This window comes from Nycticebus coucang, chromosome 23 (assembly GCF_027406575.1).
Source record: "Nycticebus coucang isolate mNycCou1 chromosome 23, mNycCou1.pri, whole genome shotgun sequence".
NCBI classification, from domain to species: domain Eukaryota; kingdom Metazoa; phylum Chordata; class Mammalia; order Primates; family Lorisidae; genus Nycticebus; species Nycticebus coucang.
The window spans coordinates 3,068,927-3,091,631 of record NC_069802.1 but is presented as its reverse complement, the minus strand read 5'-3'; the positions used below and the strand labels follow the sequence as shown (position 1 = coordinate 3,091,631).

The following is a 22,705-nucleotide window of genomic DNA, read 5'->3' as shown; positions in this document are numbered from 1 at the left end:
TTAAGACATACAGAAACTTGTTTGCAAGCCTCTGCTCCCATGTGGGCCTTAATTCAGGAGGTTTTTATGCCCACAACCAACTAGGCCAACCTTAGTTCAGGGGGGTTTTATGCCTGCAACCAACCCGGCCATATGGGATTCTGCCTCAGTTTCTCACAAGTATGCCTGCACAAAGTCCTTTCCCTGCTCCCTCTCAAACAGCTTTTTTGGCCAGAGGCATATAGGCCTTTTGCCTATACTCTTGCCTCAGCCTCCTGAGTAGCTGGGACTACAGGCATCCGCCACAACACCTGGCTATTTTTTTAGAGATGGGGTCTTGCTCTTGCTCAGGCTGGTCTCGAACTCCTGAGCTCAGGGAATCCACCTGCCTTGGCCTCCCAGAGTGTTAGGATTACAGGCATGAGCAACCAAACCAGCCTAGAATTGACTTTAAAAAAAAAAAAAAAATTGGTCTTGTAGCCATTTACTTTGAACTCTCATAATTTTGTAAAGTCTGTTCAGACAATGCTATCACCTGCAGATAATAAACAGTTTTGTTACTTTCTTATCTGGTCCTTATTTATTTATCCCTTTTTTTGTTTTCTTTTGTTGCTTTGGCCAGGAGTTCCGTATAATATATTGAAGTACTGAAAGTGGAGTTCTTGTTGCTTTTTTTGGTATTTAATGGAAATGCTTCTGGATTTTTCCTGTTAGACTTTTGATAGAACCTTACATCAAATTAAGGAAATTTCCCTTCCTCTCCTAATTTTCCAAGTGCCTTTAAACTATGAATGGGTATTGAGTTTTTACAGATGGTTTCTGAGGTGATCATAATTGTTTCTCTTTTCTAGTCTGCTAATTAGAAAGGGCCGCATTATACTTTTGTATTTCTCAAATGTTAAGGTACTTTTAAGTGCATTGGTATATAGTAGTTAATATTTTCTTTATTGTTTAATCTCTGCAGTGTCAGTAGTTGTGGTCCCTTTCGGTTCTGATAATGTTGATATATTCTTTTTTTCCCTTAATCTTGTCAGAAACTTTTATGTTTTGTTTGTCTAATCTTCAAAAACTGACTTTCCATTTTTTTCTCTTATGCACATATATGGCCGTTTCCTATTTCCACTCTTTGTTCTCACCGGTTAGAGTACTCTGTTCTTAAAGTTCTTAAATTGGAAATTAAGCTCATTATTGTCAGTCTTTTCTAATACAGTGTTTTAATACTAATTCCCTCCAGAACAATTAGCATCCCTAAACTTTCGATATGTCCTGTTTTTGTCTGTTTCTAATGATTTAAATCAAAGTTTTGTTTTTGTTTTTTTTTTGACTCTTGAATTGTCAGAAATGTGTTTTTAATATGTAATGGATGGGGATTATTTTCTTATAACTTCTTTTGAGACAGAGTCTCACTTTGTTGCCCTCAGTAGAGTGCTGTAGCATCATAGCTCACAGCAACGTCAAACTCTTGGGTTCAGATGATTCTTGTGTCTCAGCCTCCCAGGGACTTCAGGTACCCTCACAACCCCTAGCTAATTTTTTTTTTTTTTTTTTTTAGATGAAGCCTCAAGCTGTTGCCCTAGGTAGAGTGCTGTGACATCACAGCTCACAGCAATCTCCAACTCCTGGGCTTAAGCGATTCTCTTGCCTCAGTCTCCCAAGTAGCTGAGACTACAGGTGCCTGCGACAATGCCCTGTTATTTTTTGGTTGTAGTTGTTGTTTAGCAGGCCCGAGCTGGGGGATTTGAACCCGCCAGCTAAGGTGTATGTGGCTGATGCCTTAGCCACTTGAGCTATAGGCACTGAGCCAGACCCAGCTGTTTTTTAAGAGATGGGATCTTACACTTGCTCAGGCTGGTCTGAACCTCTGTGAGCTCAGGCAATCCACCTGCCTTGCCTCTCAAAGTATCATAACTTTCTAAATTTGACTTCTAGGCCTGGTGCAGTGGCTCATGCCTGTAATCCTAATACTCTGGGAGGCCAAGGCGGGTGGATTGCCTGAGCTCAGGAGTTTGAGACCAGCCTGAGCAAGAGTGAGACCCCATCTCTACTAAAATAAAAACACTAGCTGGTCATGGTTGTGGATGTCTGTAGTCCAGCTACTTGAGAGGCTGAGGGAAGAAGATCACTTGAGCCCAAGAGTTTAAGATTGCTGTGAGCTGTGATGCTTCAGCACTCTACCCAGGAGCACAAAGTGAGATACTGTCTCTCAAAAGAAAGAAAGAAGTAAATAAATTTGACTTCTAACTTAAGTTGGATGGTGGTCAGAGAACATGATATCTGTTGCATCTTTGAAAGTATTTGCTTGTTTTTATAAATGTTTTGTATGTTTCTTTGTTATAGGCACTATTTTATAGGATATCCATCCATTAAATCAACTTTGTTAACAGTATATTGCTCGCATCTCTATCTGTACTGATGTTTTATCTGTTTAATCTGCAATAATTCAAAGAAGAATGTTAATCTCCCATGATCATGGTGGATGTTTTATGTTTACCTTCATTTCTATTAGATTTCACTCTTTAAAAATTAAGGCAATATTGTTAATTTCCTGAAAGTTTAAATTTGTTTTATCTTCTTGGTGAATTATATCATCCGTATTCATATAGCCATCCTTTATTTCCCAGGCAGTGCTTTTTATATGAGTCATTAAAACAGCCATTCATTTCTGAACTGGAGGTTGTTAGTATTTTCTATGTTTTTCTCCTTCAGTCCTTTTCAACCTTTCTATGTGATTTAAGTCTTTTTTATTCAGAATATAATTAAGTTTTAAAATCAGTAATCTCTTTTAACTGGTGAATTCAGTCTCTTTTTATTATTGAGATAATTGTGTTATTAACCTAACTCCCCACTCCCATCCTTTTTAAGTCTTTTTGAATTGACTAAAGTTTTGGGTTAATTTATAAAAAATTTCTTTTCCCCTATATTGTTTTGAAAGTATACATTTTATTTCTTTTAGTAGTTACTCTTCAAAATTTTTATTCATACACTTAACAATACATACATAACATTTGAATCCCCTTTTCCATCAATGCAGAGGCTTTAGAACACTTTAATATTTTTCTTAACATATCCTATCGTGGTTTATTATTTTAATTTTATTGTGCATAAACTGTGCTATTGGATAGTATATTTTGTTTAAATTCACATGTATGATCACCATTTATTTGTTCAGCCATTCCTTCTCATGGGACATCTCCTTCCTAGAGTAAATTTTCTTTTTCTCTAAATGTCTCTGATAGAAGCACTTTTGGTGAAATCTATTGGTTATAAGTTTTTTATTTGCTTATGTTTTTGTTTGTGAATGCCATTGCTTTATTTCTAAAATATGATTTTGTTAAGTACAATCTATCTAAGTTGATAGTTATTTTCTCTTAACACTTTTAAGATGTCCCGATGTATTCTGGTTTTCATTTTTAATGTTAGGAACTTTGTAGTCAATCTAATTCTTGCTCCAGTTCACCTTGCATAATGAGGAGTGTTCTTTATATGTTAAGTCTTTTAAGATTTGTTCCTGAATCTTCCCTCAATACTTCCCCCAAATATCAGTTTTCACAAAATGATATTTTTCTTTTGTATTTATAAAATAAATGTCTTTTGTGATCTAATGGTGCATTTTTGATGGGGGTTTTGTCTTCTTTCTAAGCAGCATAAACCTTTGTTTTTAATTGTTATGTGCCTTTCTTCAGTTGCCTTTCCGCATCTTCCTGGCTCTGCTCCTTCATGGCCCAGTCTTGTGGACACCAGCAAGCAGTGGGACTACTACGCAAGACGAGAGAAAGACCGAGACCGAGACCGAGACCGAGACAGGGAACGAGACCGTGATCGGGACAGAGAGAGGGAGCGCACCCGAGAGAGGGAGCGGGAGCGCGATCACAGTCCCACACCGAGCGTATTTAACAGGTCTGTCAGGTGTGCAGGAGTTTGTGCACATGTGTTTTGTAAACATTCTCGAATTTATATTTGGTATGAGGAAGTGAATTCCAGTTCACTTGGTAGAGATGATTGAAGAGTATTAAGGAAAGCCATTTAAAAATCATTAAGGATCAGAGGCATCCCATTACCTAAAGCAGCAGTCTTCACATTTGTTTAATCAGCTATGTCTTAAAAGTATTTTTGCGCCCCTGTGTATCTTTTTATTTTACCATCTAAAGTTTATCTTAACTTTAAATCCTTGACTAGAGAGAGATAATTTCCAGTGTATTTTAAATATTAATACTTAAAAGTAACATTCCATCACTTGTTTAAATGCATCTAGGGGTTTTGGAACATTGTAGTGATTTGCCAAACACTATTTTAAAAGAAAAAAAAAATGTAAGTAAGTTATCTTATGAGTTGGAAAATTTTCTTTTCTTTTTGTGCTTGAAACTTCAGTACTACTTCCCCATAAGAATTTTATTCTAATGTAAACATTTTGAAATCTTAAAAAAATCTTTAAGTTAATTTTTCTGTCAATCTTTCTTGCAACATGCCTTTGTACATCAAATGGTTAAGAAATTTATTGCGTGAGTATTTTTTAAAACTTTTTGTCCTGATTTTAGTTATTATCTTTATATGTAGTCATGCACCAGATAATGATGTTTTGGTCAACAAGGGGCCACGGATTTAATGGTGGTTTTGTTATGATACAGGAGAACCTCTGGGGGTTGACCATCTAACAAACTGGTTGACATGCAGACATGGTCAGAATAAGGAATTAAGCCTGCACGTCCAGTCTTTGAATGTTAGGTCAACTTACACAGGTGGTCAAGCGTGGAGATTCTGCTATACTGTATTTTTACTGTACTTCTCTATGTTTAGATATTTATAGATACACACATATGATACATTGTAATTATGTTACAGTTGTGTACAGTATTCAGTACAGCAACATGTTGTACAGTTTTATAGCCCAGGAGCACTGGGCAAGACCATCTGACCCAAATGGTGGATAGTGGACAATATGATGTAGGTCTCTGCAGTGTTTGCGTAGTGATGAAATTGCTTAGAGATGCATTTCTCAGCATGTCATTATCCTTGTTGTTAAATGCGTGATTATATAAATATACTGTAAATTTTGACAATAACGGTAACTGCATGGTTTAATGAGATAGAAGTGCTTCCTCCCATCCCCAGTATATGTGTCCATGAATGGATATTGCAATTGTTGAGAAAAAATAAGATTTGTCCTGAAGACACATGGATGCCCTTGACAGATTTTTTAAGATTAGGAAACAAAAAGAAGTCAGAAGGAGCCTCACCAGGACTCTGAGGTAGATGCCTGATGATTTCTCTGTGAAACGCGCACAGAATCACCCTTATCCCTTGAGGGGAATGCATAGAAGCATTGTGGTGGTGGGAGACTCTCTCCTTGGGGAAGCTTCCTGGGATGTTTTTCTGCTACATCTTTTGCTAACTTTCTCAAAACACTTGCATAAGAAGGAGATGTTTACTGGGTTTTGGCCCTCCAGAAAGTCAACAAGCAGAATGCCTTGAGCATCCCCAAAAAACTTGTCATGACTTTTGTTCTTGAACAGTCCACTTTTGCTCTGCCTGGACCACTCCAACCTCCTTCTTGGTGACTTTTGCTTTGAATGTAAGATCTTCTTGCAGCATACCAGTTGAAAGTCACTGGTCTATAGGATCATACTGGGAAAGCCATGTTCATCTCCTATTAAAATTCTTCAAAGCATGCAGCTCAATTTACAATCACCAAAATGTGGAAACAGCCTAAATGCTCACCAACCCAGGAATGGATTAACAAGCTGTGGTATATGTACACCATGGAATACTATTCAGCCATTAAAAAAAGTGGAGACTTTACATCCTTCATATTAACCCGGATGGAAGTGGAAGACATTATTCTTAGTAAAGCATCATAAGAATGGAGAAGCATGAACCCTATGTACTCAATTTTGATATGAGGCCAATTAATGACAATTAAGGTCACGGTGGGGGAAGGGGAGAATAGAGAGAGAAAGAAGGAGGGAGGGGGTAGGGCCTTGGTGTGTGCCACACCTTCTGGGGGCAAGACATGATTGCAAGAGGGACTTTACCTAACAATTGCAATCAGTGTAACCTGGTTTATTGTACCCTCAATGAATCCCCAACCAAGAAAAAAAAAAATCTTCAAAGCAGAAGCTTCAGGATCTTGATCCTACTTGCTTAAAATTTCTACTTTTGTCTGCAGCTGATCTGAGTGCAACGATTTTAGACCCATCTAGTGAAAAATTTGGTCAACTTTAATTTTTCAGTCAGAATTGTTTACGCTTAACCAGTCGCATGTCTGGTGTTAGCTATTGTTATACTATTAATCATCGGTCCTCTTCAATTAGGGCATGAGCAAGATGAGTGTTTTCCTTGCAGATTGATGTTGGATGGTCTACCCCTGTAGGCTTCATCTTCGTTATCTTGGCCTTTCTTAAAGCAAGTTGTCCATCTCCATAAGTTTGATGTTTGTTCTTGCTTCAATTTTAGCAGAATTCATATTGCTCTGAGGGAGCTCTTTTTACACTGATTTGTTTGCTTCTTGGTGCCTTAAACTAGATCCTGTTTAGACACATCTAATAAGTTTGTACAAGTTTATTTCAGTACAAAAAGCTTTTGAAATCCATGCTTAGTTTTTTTTTTATAATGTACAATTTCATGGACTTTTTGAAGATCCCTTATATTGTCAGGGTACGGACTAGTTGGCATCTTAAAACTTTACCAACAAAGAAAGAATTTATTAATTCTTTTTTCTTCCTTTAGTAGGTACTTAATAAAATTTATTGACCAAATAAGTAAGCAGCAGTGTTTGTGTGGTGGGACATGTGCTGTTACCTTTAGTAACTTAAATGCATGATTCTTTTTAAGTTCAAGGGCATGACTTTCCAGAAAGTTGAATTGTTCCTAATGTAGTGAAAACGAATATATTTGAGAGAGCCCTGCTGTCTCTAGAATGTACATGTTCTTAAGTAAGGAACTTAATGCCAAATTTGACAGGAAAGAAAAATAAAATAAATTGCTTTGCTAGAACTCACAAATTTTCTTTGCATAAGTCATACATTGTTTGTAGAAGATTTGAGGCTAAATTCTTTGTTCTATTTCAAATACATGTACAGATGTTACTAAATTTTTATTGAAAGTTAAAAGCATCGATGGTTAAACCATGTTTGATTTTCAGGTGGCTGAGCTGTAGGGCATTAGGAGTCAATGTTTACTTAAATTTGACTAAAAGTTTACAGCCAAAGAGACAAAAGGTGGAGGAATTTTGTGTTGTTCTGAATTACCCAGGAAAAAAATTAAACTCTGGAAAATTGAAGTGAAGTATAAGTAAAGGGCAGTTGTTTCTGAAGACTGACATTTTAGCAAAAGGGCATGCAGTATGTGTTGTGTTACAATTACACGGCCATTGTTTTGAAAATTACAGACCAGTTTCAACATCTGTTTTAGGCAGTTTAATTGTGAACCAGAAAGAAGGCTGGTCATTCTAGGATGTTTGAAATGAGCTCTAATGATTTCCAGGCCCAGAGAAATCTTTGTGCTACAGCCACTTATCAGAAAAGGGCATGGCTCTTCATATTTTTTGCGCGTGTGTGTGCAGGATTAAATCTTGCACCATCTGTTGGAAAGTTGCTATCATATGGCTGCCTTCAGAATCTAAAGGCACTAAAGTTCACAAGAGTTGGTTTTAGGGTAAGAAAGAAAAGAGAGAGCTACAAATGACAAATTATGAGATAATTGACCTTAATTATTTTTTAGTGTAAGTCTATGTGGAGTCAAGAGACAAAGTAATTATAATAGGGTGAATAACCTTTACAAAACTGATTCTGCTTCTGAAGAACTAGCATTAATTCATCCACTGCAGACTGGCATTTTTTGAGTACCTACAATTCTACAAAACCCGAGAAAAGATTGGTGCCAGTAAATAGATGACAAAACTGAGGTTTAGAGAGGTTAAGTAACAGCGTTGATCACTGCTGTGGCAAAATCAGGATGTGAGTGTGGGTATTTTCTCCTCCCTTCTTCTCACTGCCCCACTGGCTGTCAGGGCACATCTCCCTCAGCTGCCGTGCTTACACCCCAAACCAAAATATGTAGTTATGGTTAGGGTCTGTATGCACACATGTGCATATTTTCTGTTCTTTTAAATTAAACATGTAAAAATTTAATGTATCACAAATAACTTGGTCAGCAATATGACTTGGCGTTAAGCATAGCCTTACTGAATCTTTTGCGAGGAGAACACAAGCTGACTTTTTTAATATGGCTTTTGCTTTCACTTGATTATTTTATTCTCAGATTTCTCAATTAATATCTTGATGTTTCCTATAAATTGGAAATTTGATAATTTGTATTAAACATATTTTTAGAAACCAAAGCTGTTTAACACAGGGGGGGACGGGGACAGAAAGACATGTTAGCCCAGGCATGCTGGCAAGTTCCTGTAGTCGCAGCTACTCAGGAGGCTGAGGCAGGAAGATGGCTTGACCCCAGGAGTTTGCATTTGCTGTGAGGTAGTCTGATACCATGGGATGCTAGCCTGGGACAACAACATGAAACTCTATCTCAAAATAAATAAATAAATAAATAAATAAAGCTTTTAATTCTAAAAGGAGCAAAAGAAAACAATTTGATTAAAATCAGTTACAGATCTCACTTTTTCAAGATAACAAACCAAAGGATTGTTATATAAAATCCATGGTTACCCTATAACTATGAAAATTTGGCTATTTAGAATGATATGTAATTATTATATATTTTGTATTCTTAGATCTACTGTTAATTTGGGAATGAGCATTGTTTTTCTCTTAATTCAATACGTATTTTTCATCTGTTCTGTGCAAGGTACTGACATAGGGCTTCAGATCACCTCTTTTTTACAGTTTGAAATCATTTCAGATTAACTGTCCAGTTGTCAAAAAAACCTTGTTTTCCTTTCAATTGCAGTGACGAAGAGCGATACAGATACAGGGAATACGCCGAGAGAGGCTACGAGCGGCACAGAGCCAGCCGAGAGAAGGAAGAGCGGCACAGGGAACGGCGGCACAGGGAGAAGGAGGAGACCAGACACAAGTCTTCCCGAAGGTCTGTGCTTTCACAAGACAGCGTGTCGGTGACAGCTGAGCGAGAAACTGACTTGCAGTGTGTAGTGTGTTGCCCGAACTGGAAGGTGCAGGATAACCATTGAAATAGTTGGTTCTCATGAAGTTTCGACAAAGGTTTCAAAATCTAATAAGACTATGTTTAATACCCCAAAACTAAATAGAATGGTGTAGAATAAAAATAATGAGAGATTTCTACTTATTAACATTATCTCATTGAAAGAGGTGAAATTTTGGCCTATAAAGCAATCTTTAGTACGTAAATATATTAAAGCAATGTTTGCTTTTTAATTAAAGAAAATTCTGGGGTCACTTAGGTAACAGAGCTATGTTTAGCTATTTATCAAAAAAAAAATTAGCATTAAGTTTTCTGTACCAGAATGTTTATTGCAGCCCAATTCATAATTGCTAAGTCATGGAAGAAGCCCAAGTGCCATCGACCCACGAATGGACTAGCAAATTGTGGTACATGTATATACCATGGAATATTATGCAGCCTTAAAGAAAGATGGAGACTTTACCTCTTTCATGTTTACATGGATGGAGCTGGAACATACTCTCTTAGCAAAGTATCTCAGGAATGGAAGAAAAAGTATCCAATGTACTCAGCCCTACCATGAAGCTAAATTATAGCTTTCACATGAAGGCTATAACCCAACTATAGCACAAGACTATGAGGAAAGGGCCAAGGAAGTGGAAGGGAGGGGGCAGGTTTTGGTGGAGGGAGGGTAATGGGTGGGGCCACATCTATGGTGCATCTTAGAATGGGTACAGGCGATTGCACTAATGTACATAGCTATGATTTAACAATAAAAAGAAAAGAAAAGAAAAAAAATTTTAATGTGGCCTGTTTGCTGAAAATCAATGCTATAAAGCATTTTCTGTTTGGATCTAGCACTTCAAATTTGTAATTAGGCTTTCAGAATAAAATGCATAGGCACTGCTCAGGGGCGGGCTCACTCGCCCAGGAATCTGGGATGGTATCAGTGAAGGTGACCCTGTACTGTAATTATAATCTCTGCATAAAAAGTCACATAACTACTGATTACTCCCTAAAATGTGTTTGAGGAAAAGCATGGATTAGGGTATTTTAATCCCAGTGTCATACTGAGGATTCACTTACAGTGGGTTGGTTTTTGTCACTAATTTTGTAAACATTTTAAACAACACGCCTTTCTTTTTTTGCAGTAATAGTAGACGTCGTCATGAAAGTGAAGAAGGAGACAGTCACAGGAGACACAAGCACAAAAAATCTAAAAGAAGCAAAGAAGGAAAAGAAGCCGGCAGCGAGCCCGCCCCTGAGCAGGAGAGCACCGAGGCCGCCCCTGCAGAATAGGCATGCCTTGGGCCTCTGTGTACAGTAGCACCCCACACGTAGATACTATGAATCTTGTTATTTTTTCTGCATAATGTTTAAGAAATTTACCTTTAATCTTGTTCTGTTAGTATGAAAAGTTAACTTTTTTTTTCCCAAAATAAGAGAGTGACTTTTTCATGTTAAGTTAAAAATCTTTGTCTTGTAATATTTAAAAATAAAAGACAGCAATGACTTTATATCCAAGAAAGTAATGTGAGTGAGTCACTTAGCAGGGAGCATGAAGAGCTGTGTTTGGACATGTATGTGCCCAGTGTCTGATGAAGGTCAAGGCTCCACCTTGGCCACAGTTTTCTCCTTAATTGAACACCGATCTCGTAAGAGGTGGTTCTGCAGAAGGCATCAAAGAGCCCCTCTGAGTCTTGAGATGAAAACTAGTGTCTCTCGTTACTGCTGTGGAATTCTTGCTTAGCGAATTCAAGGACTCATAAGCATTTCTGATGTCACAACTTTCTGACAGTCGGTTTTCAGTGTTCTAGATTTGGGTTCAAAGGGAAACTAAATAGGGCATTTTTATATCCAAATTAACAAAATCTATAAGGCATTTGGGTGGCCTCTGAAATCACCTGCCGTTAGTGCAGTTTCTAACAGGTACAGGTACAAACACTCAACATTGGGACATAAATCCGAACCTCCTGGTGGCCCTCCACTGGTTTGGCCTTTCTTGATGCATTTTCCAAGGCTTATTGGTAGAATAGTTATGTGGAGTTTTTATACGGTTGCTATTGTGAAATGAATAAGATTTAGATTAGGCATTTCTTAAACGAAGAAAACACAAGTGTATAATTCTTTGAGCATTTTTAGGGATAACCTAAGAGGTATTTGTCAGCAATAACAAATAACATGGTATTTGAAAGAACTAAATACTAGGAGTGGTAATAACAGGAACATAATTATCATCACATTCTAAAAGACAACTATAATTTTTGAAAAGTATTTATTTCTCATTTGATGAAAGGAACGTTTCTCAGCAATGCATTTTAAAAATCTTTTGGCTTTCAATTAAAATGTTGGTATTTCACCCTTTGCAGACCTCAGCATATATCATGTTTAACTTCAATTTGAATTCAGTGGGGCATACAAATTTTAGCTGTTTAAGGGCTTTTTATTGAATAGAAAAATATAAACTTAACATTGTGGAGTAATAAAAAATCCTCCACACTGAATAAAAACTGTTAGTAATTTTTATTTTTTCAGTCATTTTCTGAGGCTGTGACTGGCTTTCATTACATCATACTTCTGACATTTTTACAATATATTCTTTAAATACAAAAATCAACAAGATAAATATACTGTTTCAACTTAGCCTGTTTATGATCTTTCTGTATTTTTTTGGACCCATCATTGAATCTATAAAAAAGTGCCAGGCCAAGAAACAATAGTGAGAGTTATTCTTCCTTTAAGTTCTTTCAGCGTCCTTGCCAAGCAAGCGTGTATCATTCCTGATGTACTTCTGCCATTGACAGCCAAAAGAATATCACCACACCTAAAAACAGAAGAAGCAGCAGAGCAATTGATACTTTCATTCGTAATTGAAATCAGTGCAAGTTTATTTTGGCAGTATCAGTTTTTGCTACATCTGTCCATTTAAATTACTTCTAATTTAGGTATTTCCTCTCCTCAGATTTCTCCAAACTCATTACCAGAAGTACAGCAAGTTGCACTATGAGACCAAGAGTATATGTCATTGTCTTGGATTTGGATTTCTTAAAGGTTGAATGCTACATAAACATTTTTTTTTTTTTTTTTTTGGAGAGACAGAGTCTCACTGTACCGCCCTCGGTAGAGTGCCGTGGCATCACACAGCTCACAGCAACCTTTAACTCTTGGGCTTAGGCGATTCTCTTGCCTCAGCCTCCCGAGCAGCTGGGACTACAAGCACCCGCCACAACGCCTGGCTATTTTTTTGTTGCAGTTTGGCCGGGGCTGGGTTTGAACCCGCCACCCTCGGCATATGGGGCTGGCACCCTACTCACTGAGCCACAGACGCCGCCCCGCTACATAAACATTTTTAATTTTTTACTCTCCCTCTGCCTGTCACCAAAAGTACAGTGAATACATGCCTTATTTCATATGGGGCCAAGTTTTTGCATAAAACATAATATTTGAGTATAAGTTTTTTATTAAGTAGTCATTAATATTACCTAATTCTTCCATCATTGTATGCTGGTGTTCCTTCAACAATGGATTTGATAAAAAAAGGTTTGTTCCCATTGTATTCTTCGTAACCTCCTACAATGCAGAAGCCCAGACTTCCAGCTGTGTTTCTTCGTAATATAACATCTTTACAGTTATACAAGTACCTGAAATAGATTGTAATCAGTGTCTATGCACAGTTTAGCTAGCAGTGAATGATTACTGTGATTCACCTCCCATTCCTTACACTGGCTTTTTTCAGGCTAAGTAGCAGTACATAGGTCCTACTCAGAATCCTCTCATAGGTTGGTGGCCTCTCTGCTGGGTGACCTTTGTGCTGTTAGCGGACTTTTGTAATTGAATCTGTTTGCCATAGCTGAACACCCTTAAGAAAATGACAGACCCATTGTGTTCTCTGTTTATACATCTACTAGGAAAGATAATTTTTGGCTTAAAGAAGACTTAATACTTGAACTTGTATGCTCAAAAAAGCTGGATATGCATAAATACTTAAAGATGAGCCAAATTCAGACATACTTACAGATATCATTTCACTTGAAGACAAATAATTTTAATGAAGGTAAAAATCCTTTGAATAAATGATCTCAATGAAAAAAATTTAACCTTAACTAACTTGTAAGTTTTATGGACCTTTGAGAAATAGTAGTTTCTACCTAGTTGTGTATGTTGGACTGGGTCACAGAGGAGCATGCAGGCATGACGTGAGTGGAAACAGGTGTGTTAACAGCGTGCAGCTCACACCTGCAGGAAAATCGTGGCAGTGAGGAAGTAGGAAGGCATCTAAGGGATGCAGCAGGAGAGACCACAGCTCTGTAAGTGAGCAGAGTCCACAACTAAAATCAAAAGTGAGACAGAAGAAATCAGTGAGTGGCTGCTGAGTCTGTGTTCATCAGCAAGCCAAGTACAAACCAAGTGACAGTACCACAGGGGGGTCAGGAGCTGGGCAACCCCCTGCTTGAACACCATGTGGGTAGCTGTAGTCCAGGGGCCAGTCTATGAGAGGAGAATGGCATTTTCATGTTGGTAAAAAATCAAGATGTGGCTGTTTTGTCTATAAACTGTACTTTAAAATATTCTTTAACGTTTTTTTTTAAGACCAATAAACAGTCTCTTGTAAAATGTTAAGTGATGAGGTTGGTCATTACATTTGCCACTGACCTTGCTAATCAATGTAATGTAACTTTATCCCATGATGTTAGTTGACTCTCATTTGAAATAAAATAAGCTTTAGTTAAAATGTAGTGCTAAAATTCAGCTCTTTACCCAGTTTTGTAACTGTTGGCATATGTATACATCACTCACAATGTTTCTTTCGCCAGAATGATAGCTGAAAAGTATGAATTACATTAGATTAAAAACCACATCTTTATTATGACATTTATCTGCTGTATTTCACAGTAAACCTTGATGCCAGTAGTGAATTCATCTGTTAGGATCTGTGGTCCACTGCTCATGGACAAAACAGGTGATTGGCTGTTCCCCGAACATTACATTCCCCTGGGGGGCTGTGTGTGCAGTCTTTCAGAGAAAGGAGGTAAAGAATTAGATGATGACTATCCAAGGTCATGACCAACTGTCTGTCTTAACATCTCCTAGTTGTCTTCCAAATATATAAATGAGCACATAGTGCAATACTTGATGGTGTTTCTTTATTGTTTTTTTCATTTACTATGTCCTTGGACCTTAAATTGACTCTGGCCTCTCAATACCCAAGAGAAGGTATTTCCTGGATTATCATTCACGTGTTTGTATTGACCGTGCTCCATCCACTAGGTACTTAGGATACATGGGTGAGCAAGGCACACCACCCCCGCCCTCCTGCAGAATCCATCCAGAAGATGTGTTGCTAGTTTTATTTCAGTAACAGTGTTTTCCTTTACTTTTGTTGAGTAATTGGATTGTAGCATTAAGAACTCAATGTTGAACCCTTTCAGAGTCAGACCATCATTAGTTGGGCCTGGTAGTTTTTTTAAACTTAGTTGAATTACTACGTATTTCCCTCCTCACTAGGAAATGTGGCAGCTGTTTTTGATCATTGACCTTTGCGATATGAAGTGGTCTTAAACTCTAAATTTAAATGTGAGCTTTTTTCCTATTCTGAGCTCATTCTCTAAATTGAGACTGTAAGGTGGCAGTCCCCCCATTTTGGGGACTGGTCTCCTTGAAGACAAATTTTTCCACTGAATGGATTGGGTAGGTATGAGTCTGCAAGCAATTCATGTATCATGGTCTACGGGCAGTCAGACCTCTCTGCCAGTGATAATCTCTATTTGCAGCCGCTCCTCAGCACTAACTCTCAGCTCAGGTCCTCAGGCATCAGATTCTCAGGTGTGCAGCCTAGATCCCACACAGGCACGGTTCACACGGCAGGGTTTGTGCTCCATGAGCATCTGATGGCCCTGCTAATGTGACAGGAGGCAGAGCCTAGGCGGTGATGTGAGTGAGGGAGAGAGGTTATAAACACAGATGAAGCTTTGCTCACCCACTGCTCACCTCCTTCTGGGCAGACGGCCTCCTAACAGGCTCCCGACCTGTATCTGTCCGCAGCCCAGGGTTTGGGGACTACAGGTATAAGGAATAGCAGGGAGGAAGGATTTGGAGAAGATACTCTAACATATCTCAAGAAAGGAAAAGCATCCATGCATTCATTACTAAACTGAAACTAGTAGATTAATAACCGTAGGCCCACACCAGAGAAAAATTCAAGTAGGAGGGAGTGGGGGAGGTGGTTTGGTAAGTTCCCACCTAATGGTTACAATATTGCACATTTCCTGGGTGAAGAACTCAACTATAACTTTAACTTACAAATGCAAACAGTGTAACCTAATTGTATGTACCCTGGTATTAACCCAAAATTTTTTTTTTTTTTTTAGAGACAAGAGTCTCACTTTATGGCCCTCGGTAGAGTGCCGTGGCATCACACAGCTCACAGCAACCTCCAACTCCTGGGCTTAAGCGATTCTCTTGCCTCAGCCTCCCGAGTAGCTGGGACTACAAGCGCGCGCCACAACGCCTGGCTATTTTTTGGTTGCAGTTCAGCCGGGGCCGGGTTTGAACCCGCCACCCTCGGTATATGGGGCCGGCGCCTTACCGACTGAGCCACAGGCGCTGCCCCCCAAAATTTTTTTAAAAACAAGGAATAGCAGGGAGTTTGGTAATTTTTCCCCATGAAAAAATTATGATTACCACAGAATAAATTTAATTCCACCGAAATGAGTTAACAAGTACGCTGAAGTCTTGAGCTGATCAGAAGCTACAGTTTAAAATTTTCCATCTATCCCCTTCTGTGCCAATGCAGTAAACATCTGCAAACCCTGCCCGGCCTGGCGCTGGGTCTGGGATACTGAGATAGTGTTAGAAAATAAACCGAGTACAGGGTGTAAGATCCTCTCTTCTCCTGTTTTGAATTCTTCAAAACTTCTCATTGCTAAATGGTGTTCAAATATCAGAAATTAGAAAGACAGTGGGTGTAGGATATTTTGAACTCTTCTTGAAAGTAGAAAATTAAATCTATAACCAGTATTAGTTATTTTAAAAATACTCCCTTATTATTTTGCTTAGTCTCATGTTCAAAAAGGCTTGGCCCCAATTTACATATAACCATTACCATTAACTTAATGGATTCCAGTGAGGAATCTCAAGCTTCCTGCTATGATTAACTTAGCATTTACTCCAGCTTCTGGGTCAGATGCCTTTCAGTCTGAGGTGAAGGGCCAGATTTCTTTTTATTTCCAGTTTATTGCATACTAATGCTTAGATTAAAATAATAATGAGTTTCTAGAAAAACGAAACCTTGGCCAGGTATGGTGGCTCACACCTGTAATCCTAGCAATCTGGACGGCTGAGGTGGGTAGAGTGCTTGAGATCAGGAGTTCAGGACCAGCCTGAGCAAGAGTGAAATCCCATTTCTTAAAACTAGCTATGTTTTGTGGTGGGCACTTGTAGTCCCAGCTACTTGGGAGGCTGAGGCAAAAGGATCACTTGAGCCCACGAGTTCGGGGTTGCTGTGAGCTTAGATGACACCGTCCCACTCTACCCCAAGGGGACAGAATGAGACTCTGTCTAAAAAATTAAAAAAAAACAAAATCAAAAAAGAAAAAAAAAGGGAAAAATCCCCAGATCTTACAAAAGCATACAAATAACCCACATTTTTGTTGTATTTAAAAATATAAAATTACATTTTAATAAACATAATAAAAAACATAAAAGGAAAAAGCATCACCACTTCCTCAATAACGACAGCTACAAAACTAAGTTCTATGAGTAAAGGCAGAGTGAACTCTGTCTTCTTTTTTCTTTTGATTACTGTTCTGAAATTTTACGAGTTTTCAGAAAAAGTGTATCTTGTCTTGACAAAAATCCTGAGAAGCTTGAGTCACCATCCATAAATAGGATATTTACTTCCCTAAGTTAGCTAATAATGTTAAACTATGTTTAATTTTAAAACTGGTTTGTTAAAAAATTTAAATAACTTAAAAAATAACTTTAACTTTTAAAAAGAAATCTTACAGTCTGTCAGATTATCATACACCTTATACGTATTTTGGTCACAGCTAAAAAGTTAACCTTACAATGCTCTGGGTTGTAATGTGTGGGTCCTGCTGTGCGTGCACAGCAGACAAGTCACCGTGCAAACTCTACACCCCCGTCCAATAAGACAAGTTTGCTGACGTACGTGTGCATGATGCAGCAGTGTCAAATGCTCTGCAAGTTTGTAAATAATCTCAACTTCTATCCTTATACAGTTTGCGGGTCAGCAATAGTGTATTGCCCATTGCTGTAAATAATTTTTGAGTGTGTAAAATTGTTAAAGAAGAATGTTTCGGCTGGGCATGGTGGCCCACACGTCTCCCAACACTTTGGGAGGGTGAGGAGAGAGCATCACCTAAGTCCAGAAGTTCAAAACTAGTCCAGGCAACATGGCAAGACCCATCTCTACAAAACATTTTTAAAAAATTAGCTAGGGGCACAGTGGCACATGCCTGAGCCCGGGAGTTTGAGGTTGTAGTGAGCTGTGTTCTCACCACTACACTCCATCCTGGGCAACACAGTGAGACTCTCTCTCTAAAATTATAATAATAAGAAAATATGATTTTCTGATTATAAATAAATTATAATAATCTTGGACTAAGATTCCACGTACACTGCAGGATAAGTTAAAGACCGTCTTAGGTGGATTTATTTGCGGTGATGTCCCCTCACCGTGCTTGTCTGTATCATCACCGATTGCCACTCCTAAGCCTCTTTTTCAAGCATTCCTCTCTGATCCTCGCCTCCGGTCTTTCCAGATCATGGCCTTGGTGCGCATTCTGACAGATTTCTGATCCCATCTGGTCTGGATCCCTGCTTGGGCTGGGTGGTTATTTTATTTTAGACCTCTAAGTAAAGACCTTTAGTCCATGACCTGGATAGCAAGAAGCAGCCAGCCATGTGAAGCATGGCAGAATATTCTGAACAAAGACAGCCTTGAAGTTTTGAAATTCAATAGAAAATAAAATATTACTAAAAGAGACTTATCGCAGAAACAGCAAAACAGAAAGATGAAGTAATGTGAACTTTGGCTAACTGGTGACAGGGCCAGAATGAGAAGTTTCTCTTTTAGTGGTTTTTCCATTATATAATTTTATAGCCATCCTCTTATTCTTGAAATTTTATTTAAGTTTGGTATGCTAATCTATCTATAATAAAACTTTTTCTCTTAAAATATTTCGAAGTGTTTTTAAGAGAAACCACCGTCCAGGTTGGTGTCCTCTGTTGGTTTTCTGGCTGCCACACTCCCTTAGCACCCACTGCGTTCCTGAGCACACACAGTATCTCAAACTGGATTTTTTCCGAAGCAAATCAAGGGTCAGGCATCCCATTAAATCCAAGACAGGGCAGGAAGCAGCGAGTTATAAAACCTGGTCAAGATGTCCTAGGACCCACTCTCAGATCTGACTATGCCGTTCCTCATGAGCAACATTATTTGAAGAATGCACATAGAGCCAGAAGTTTATTTCTTATAATTGAAACTTACTTTTGATACTTCCTTGGCAAGTTCTGTAGCCATGGTAATTTTAGGTGAGAATTGGGCCTTAATAGTTTTAAAATTCTGAGCCAGCGCCCAGGGGCATTCTGGCTATTCTTTAGAAAGCTAATCAAAGGAAAGAGGCAGACACTGTTCCTCTATAAACAGAACTGAAGCGCACAGCTGGACTCCAAAGTGGCACCACCATGAAGTTAAGCACTGCTCGAGGGTTTTGGTGTCCGGCTTTGTCTGGCAACACTGAGAGGCCCGAGTTAGTTCAGGTCATGGGCTCAATCATCTCTCTGCGGCCTTTCTCAGCCACCTACACAAGAGCAGGCATTCAGCGCAATGGAATAACAACTGTGTTGGAATGGGGTACCTTTCCATGATCTGGAAAGATCGGAGGTGAGGATCAGTGTGGAATGCTTGACAAGGAGATTTTTGAGTAGTGATTGTTGGTAATGATGCAAGTAAGGACTATGAGGATGAGAAAATACTACAAAGAAATAAAGCAAGAGAAAGTCTATAATATGTCCACTGGATTACTCCATAAAGAGGTCTTCGGTGAGACAGATGAGTACAATTTTGTGGCAAGAGCTGTGAATTGAGGAGGAAAAGAAAAGAGTAGATGTACAAGGGCCAATCACTTTCCAGAAGTTTGCCTGCTGGACAGCAGCTTGCCGTTGTTTAACATGGAAGAGATTTGAACATGTTGAACTGGTAAGAAGATGCAGCCAGTGGGGAGGGAGGATTGGAGACCCCAGGAAGGGGTGGGAGGATCAGTGAGAGGCAGCAGGGGGAGAATCACAGCGTCACTGTTGAGAGGACAGTGGGCTCCTCCTGCATGGTCCTAGGAGGCAAAGGAAGGCTGGATGGCATGTATTCAGGTAAAACAAAAGGTGTGAAGACAGAAAGTTACAGGAGGTGTCATTTAAAGGGCCTGATTTTAGTTTGTGAAGTAGAAAGCACATTTATCTGCTAGGGAGAAAGGGGTAGAGATGGGGAGGTTTAATTTGCTCAGGGTCCATGGGACACAGCTGCTGTAGAGAATGACAGGATAGAGCTGACAAATGGATATGGTGGGACACTGGGGCGGCACTGTGGGCCCAGCTGAAGGTCTATGATGCCCAGGAATCTAAAACAAGTCACTGATTTTTATCAGCACCATTCTGAGATCTTGTTTTAGGCCTGGAGAAAATGTACACAATTGGATAATTCTGGGGGTTATGTTTTTGCCAGTCTAGTCCAGTAGGGCAGTAAGAAAGTGGAAAATATGATTCTAAAAAAAATAAATATGACTGAGATGATTGCCCATGGGCTCTACAGGCACTGGGAGGGAGGTGAAGACAGAAGAAACGGGTTGAGTGAACCCATTCCTCTTCTATGAGTTACAATAGTCTATAGACTACCAGTGTGTACTCAGAGCATCTGACTTTGAAATATAATTTCGGAGTGGGAGTAGTTTAGGAGATGATAAGTTTGGGCTGAGGTCACTGAGGAAGGTGACTGAAATATGGGCTCTTTTAAAAACGTACCCTCCCCACCTCTCTGTGTGTCATGCTCTGCTGAGGACTTGCCACCTCTCCCTCTCCTAAGACTTTCATCTACAGCTCCCTGCAACCACGCCTTTACCCTCTGTGTCTTCATAAAACTCCTGCCTAAGCCCCTGACCAGCCATTAGGCCAAATCCAATGGACATTTTTTCTATTCTTTCGTGGGTTGTTCTTTCTCTGTTTCCTCCAAGGCCTCCCCTTTCCTCAGCCTGCTTCTCAGTGGACTCCAATATTTCACTGAGCTCCTATACTATACCATCTGCATATTAATCCTGCCCAAATCTATCTTTACCTTAAACTTTCCTCCAAAGAGTGGTTCCCAGTACATGCCTTTTGGGATATCAGAAGGTCCAAAATATCATTTCCATAATAGTAACAAGACATAATATAAAAAGGGTGATTTGCCTTTCCACTCTCACTCTGTGACACTTTCCAGAGGCCACATGATGTGGGTAACAAGGCAGCAGATGAAGCACAGAAGCAAATGTGGGAATCCAGTTATCTTAACAGTTTGCAAAAATACGAAAAAATGCCATTCTTCTAGGTTTTTTGGAAATTGTTTTTCATAAAAGATACATTATTTACATTAACAGATACTGGGCTTATTATTATTTTAAATAATAATAATTTTTCTCAGATTATCATAAAGTAAATACAATTACAGATATAAACTATGTAAACAAAAGTTCTTTGAGATTATTAATACTCTTCCTTACTATAGCAAAATAATTGCACTGATGGCCCCAATTCTTCACCCTTCCATGTTATACACGGTCTTTACTACAGAACTTTGTAGTGTCCTCCTGGTCTGATTCTGGGATCAGCCAAAGAGCATCAGGGGGGTATTTGCCACAGCCGAACCCTAACATGTAAGGACGGGCAGCAAGCAGCTATCTATGTGGCCCAGAGAAGAGTGCAAAAGCACAGGTGAGCTTGCCAAGATCAACCAAGCCCCGCCTGGATCAGCTGGACCCCACAAGCTCAGAAGCAAAATACATTCTTACTGTTCCATATCACTGAGGTTTTGTAGTTGGTTGTTACAGAGCACAATTATAAAAATAAGTAATTGCCATTATTGGCAAAATATTCTCCTGTTTTGGTTGTATAGGTTGTATCCTCCAACCAGATGAAATATACTGTCATTCACTCCAATATCTTCTTTTTTTTTTTTGCAGTTTTTGGCCAGGGCTGGATTTGAACCCACCACCTCCGGCATATGGGGCCGGCGCCCTACTCCTTTGAGCCACAGGTGCCACCCCACTTCAATATCTTCTTTAGGTTCCTAAAGCCCTGTGTGCCTACAATACATTCATAATAGTTTAATTACGGTTTTTGTAACTCACAAGTTTAAACAATTTGTTGTGACATTTTTGCACACTAGATTATGAGGCCCCCGAAGGCTTTCTGTGGTACATAATGCGTTACTGCATTACTTCATGCAACAAATTCCTGCTCAGCAGAGTCATTTAAAGGCCTTCAGAAACATGAGCCATTCTTTTCTTTCAGAGTCTCCTCTCATAGTTATAGTAAACACACTAAAATGCATTCAAATCAGACATTAAATACATTGAGGTTTGGTGTGGGTAAAAAAGAAAGAAATATTTTAACAATAATTTTGTTCTGGGCGGCGCCTGTGGCTCAAGGAGTAGGGCGCCGGTCTCATATGCCGGAGGTGGCGGGTTCAAACCCAGCCCTGGCCAAAAACCACAAAAAAAAAAAAATAATAATAATTTTGTTCTTGAAATGACTTCTGGTTGACTATCACATATAAACAGTCATCCTACAGGAAAGGTGACAAGAAAATGACAAGAAATTTGAGGTCTAAGAGGAAAGCAGTGATGAAAGTAAAATGCGCTATGCTGCTGCTACATGACACACGAGTGACAAAAATCTGTATGCACTCAAATTCCTCCAAAACTTGCTTTGTGGTGGAGAGGAAACAAATGGTTTAGCTCCAACTTTGAAAGCTGAATATGGACTTAGCATCCTCTTGAGGATGCGTGCAAAACTTAGTGTTACATCGCAGTTCAGATCAGAGATTCCGAGACAGGACAGTCCGGTTCACATTCCAGCTCTGCCTATTAACTAGCCATGTGACCTCGGGCAAGTTAATTAACTACTCTGTGCTTAAGAGTTTCAGGAGAGTAAAAGGTTAAAACTCTTAGGCAAGAGGAGAAATGAGTTAGTGTCTATTACTGTCCTCCTCATCCAGATGAGAGCATGTTTGGAAAGACTTCCAGATGTGGAATGTGGGCCCCCAGAGCTGACAAAGAATCAAGCAGAAAGTCTCCAGTGTTTTCTGAATTACCTCCAGTGGGAGGGCACCTGGTAATGGCAGGGACAATGGCAGGGACACCGTCTGGAGCTGCACGCAGTGCCCTCCTGATGGGCACACCTGCACTGTCCTGTATGATCTGCTCCCCCGCCCCCCGCCACAGTCTGTATCTGACACCCACTGGTTCACAACAAGCTCCCGTGGCCCAGACCAACACTGCCCCTTGGCGTGTACTCTCCCTGTGTTGAACCATGCCTGAGAATATAACTAGATGGACTTCCTGCCTCTGGACCTGCTGAC

At 39.3% G+C, this 22,705-nt stretch overlaps 2 protein-coding genes across 27 annotated transcripts in view; one reads left to right on the top strand and one right to left on the bottom strand.

Annotated features, from left to right (window-relative positions):
• The window catches only part of FIP1L1 (factor interacting with PAPOLA and CPSF1), a 74,187-nt gene extending 63,640 nt beyond the window's left edge, over positions 1-10,547 (top strand). For 17 of the 24 annotated variants that reach the window (XM_053578056.1, XM_053578052.1, XM_053578057.1 and 14 more), the window contains 3 exons: positions 3,663-3,876; positions 8,884-9,021; positions 10,227-10,547. In XM_053578056.1, the coding sequence (XP_053434031.1) occupies positions 3,663-3,876; positions 8,884-9,021; positions 10,227-10,374 (500 nt within the window). In that variant the 3' untranslated portion in view covers positions 10,375-10,547. Of the gene's footprint in view, positions 1-3,662; positions 3,886-8,883; positions 9,022-10,226 lie in introns of all 24 variants that reach the window. The other 7 variants (XM_053578065.1, XM_053578063.1, XM_053578066.1 and 4 more) reach the window with 3 other exon arrangements.
• Positions 10,548-11,179: 632 nt separating this feature from the next.
• The window catches only part of LNX1 (ligand of numb-protein X 1), a 189,827-nt gene continuing 178,301 nt past the window's right edge, over positions 11,180-22,705 (bottom strand). For all 3 annotated transcript variants that reach the window (XM_053578038.1, XM_053578039.1, XM_053578040.1), the window contains 2 exons: positions 12,558-12,716; positions 11,180-11,899 (listed from right to left, as the gene is read on the bottom strand). In XM_053578038.1, coding sequence (XP_053434013.1) covers positions 11,764-11,899; positions 12,558-12,716 — 295 coding nt within the window. In that variant the 3' untranslated portion in view covers positions 11,180-11,763. The remainder of the gene's footprint in view (positions 11,900-12,557; positions 12,717-22,705) is intronic.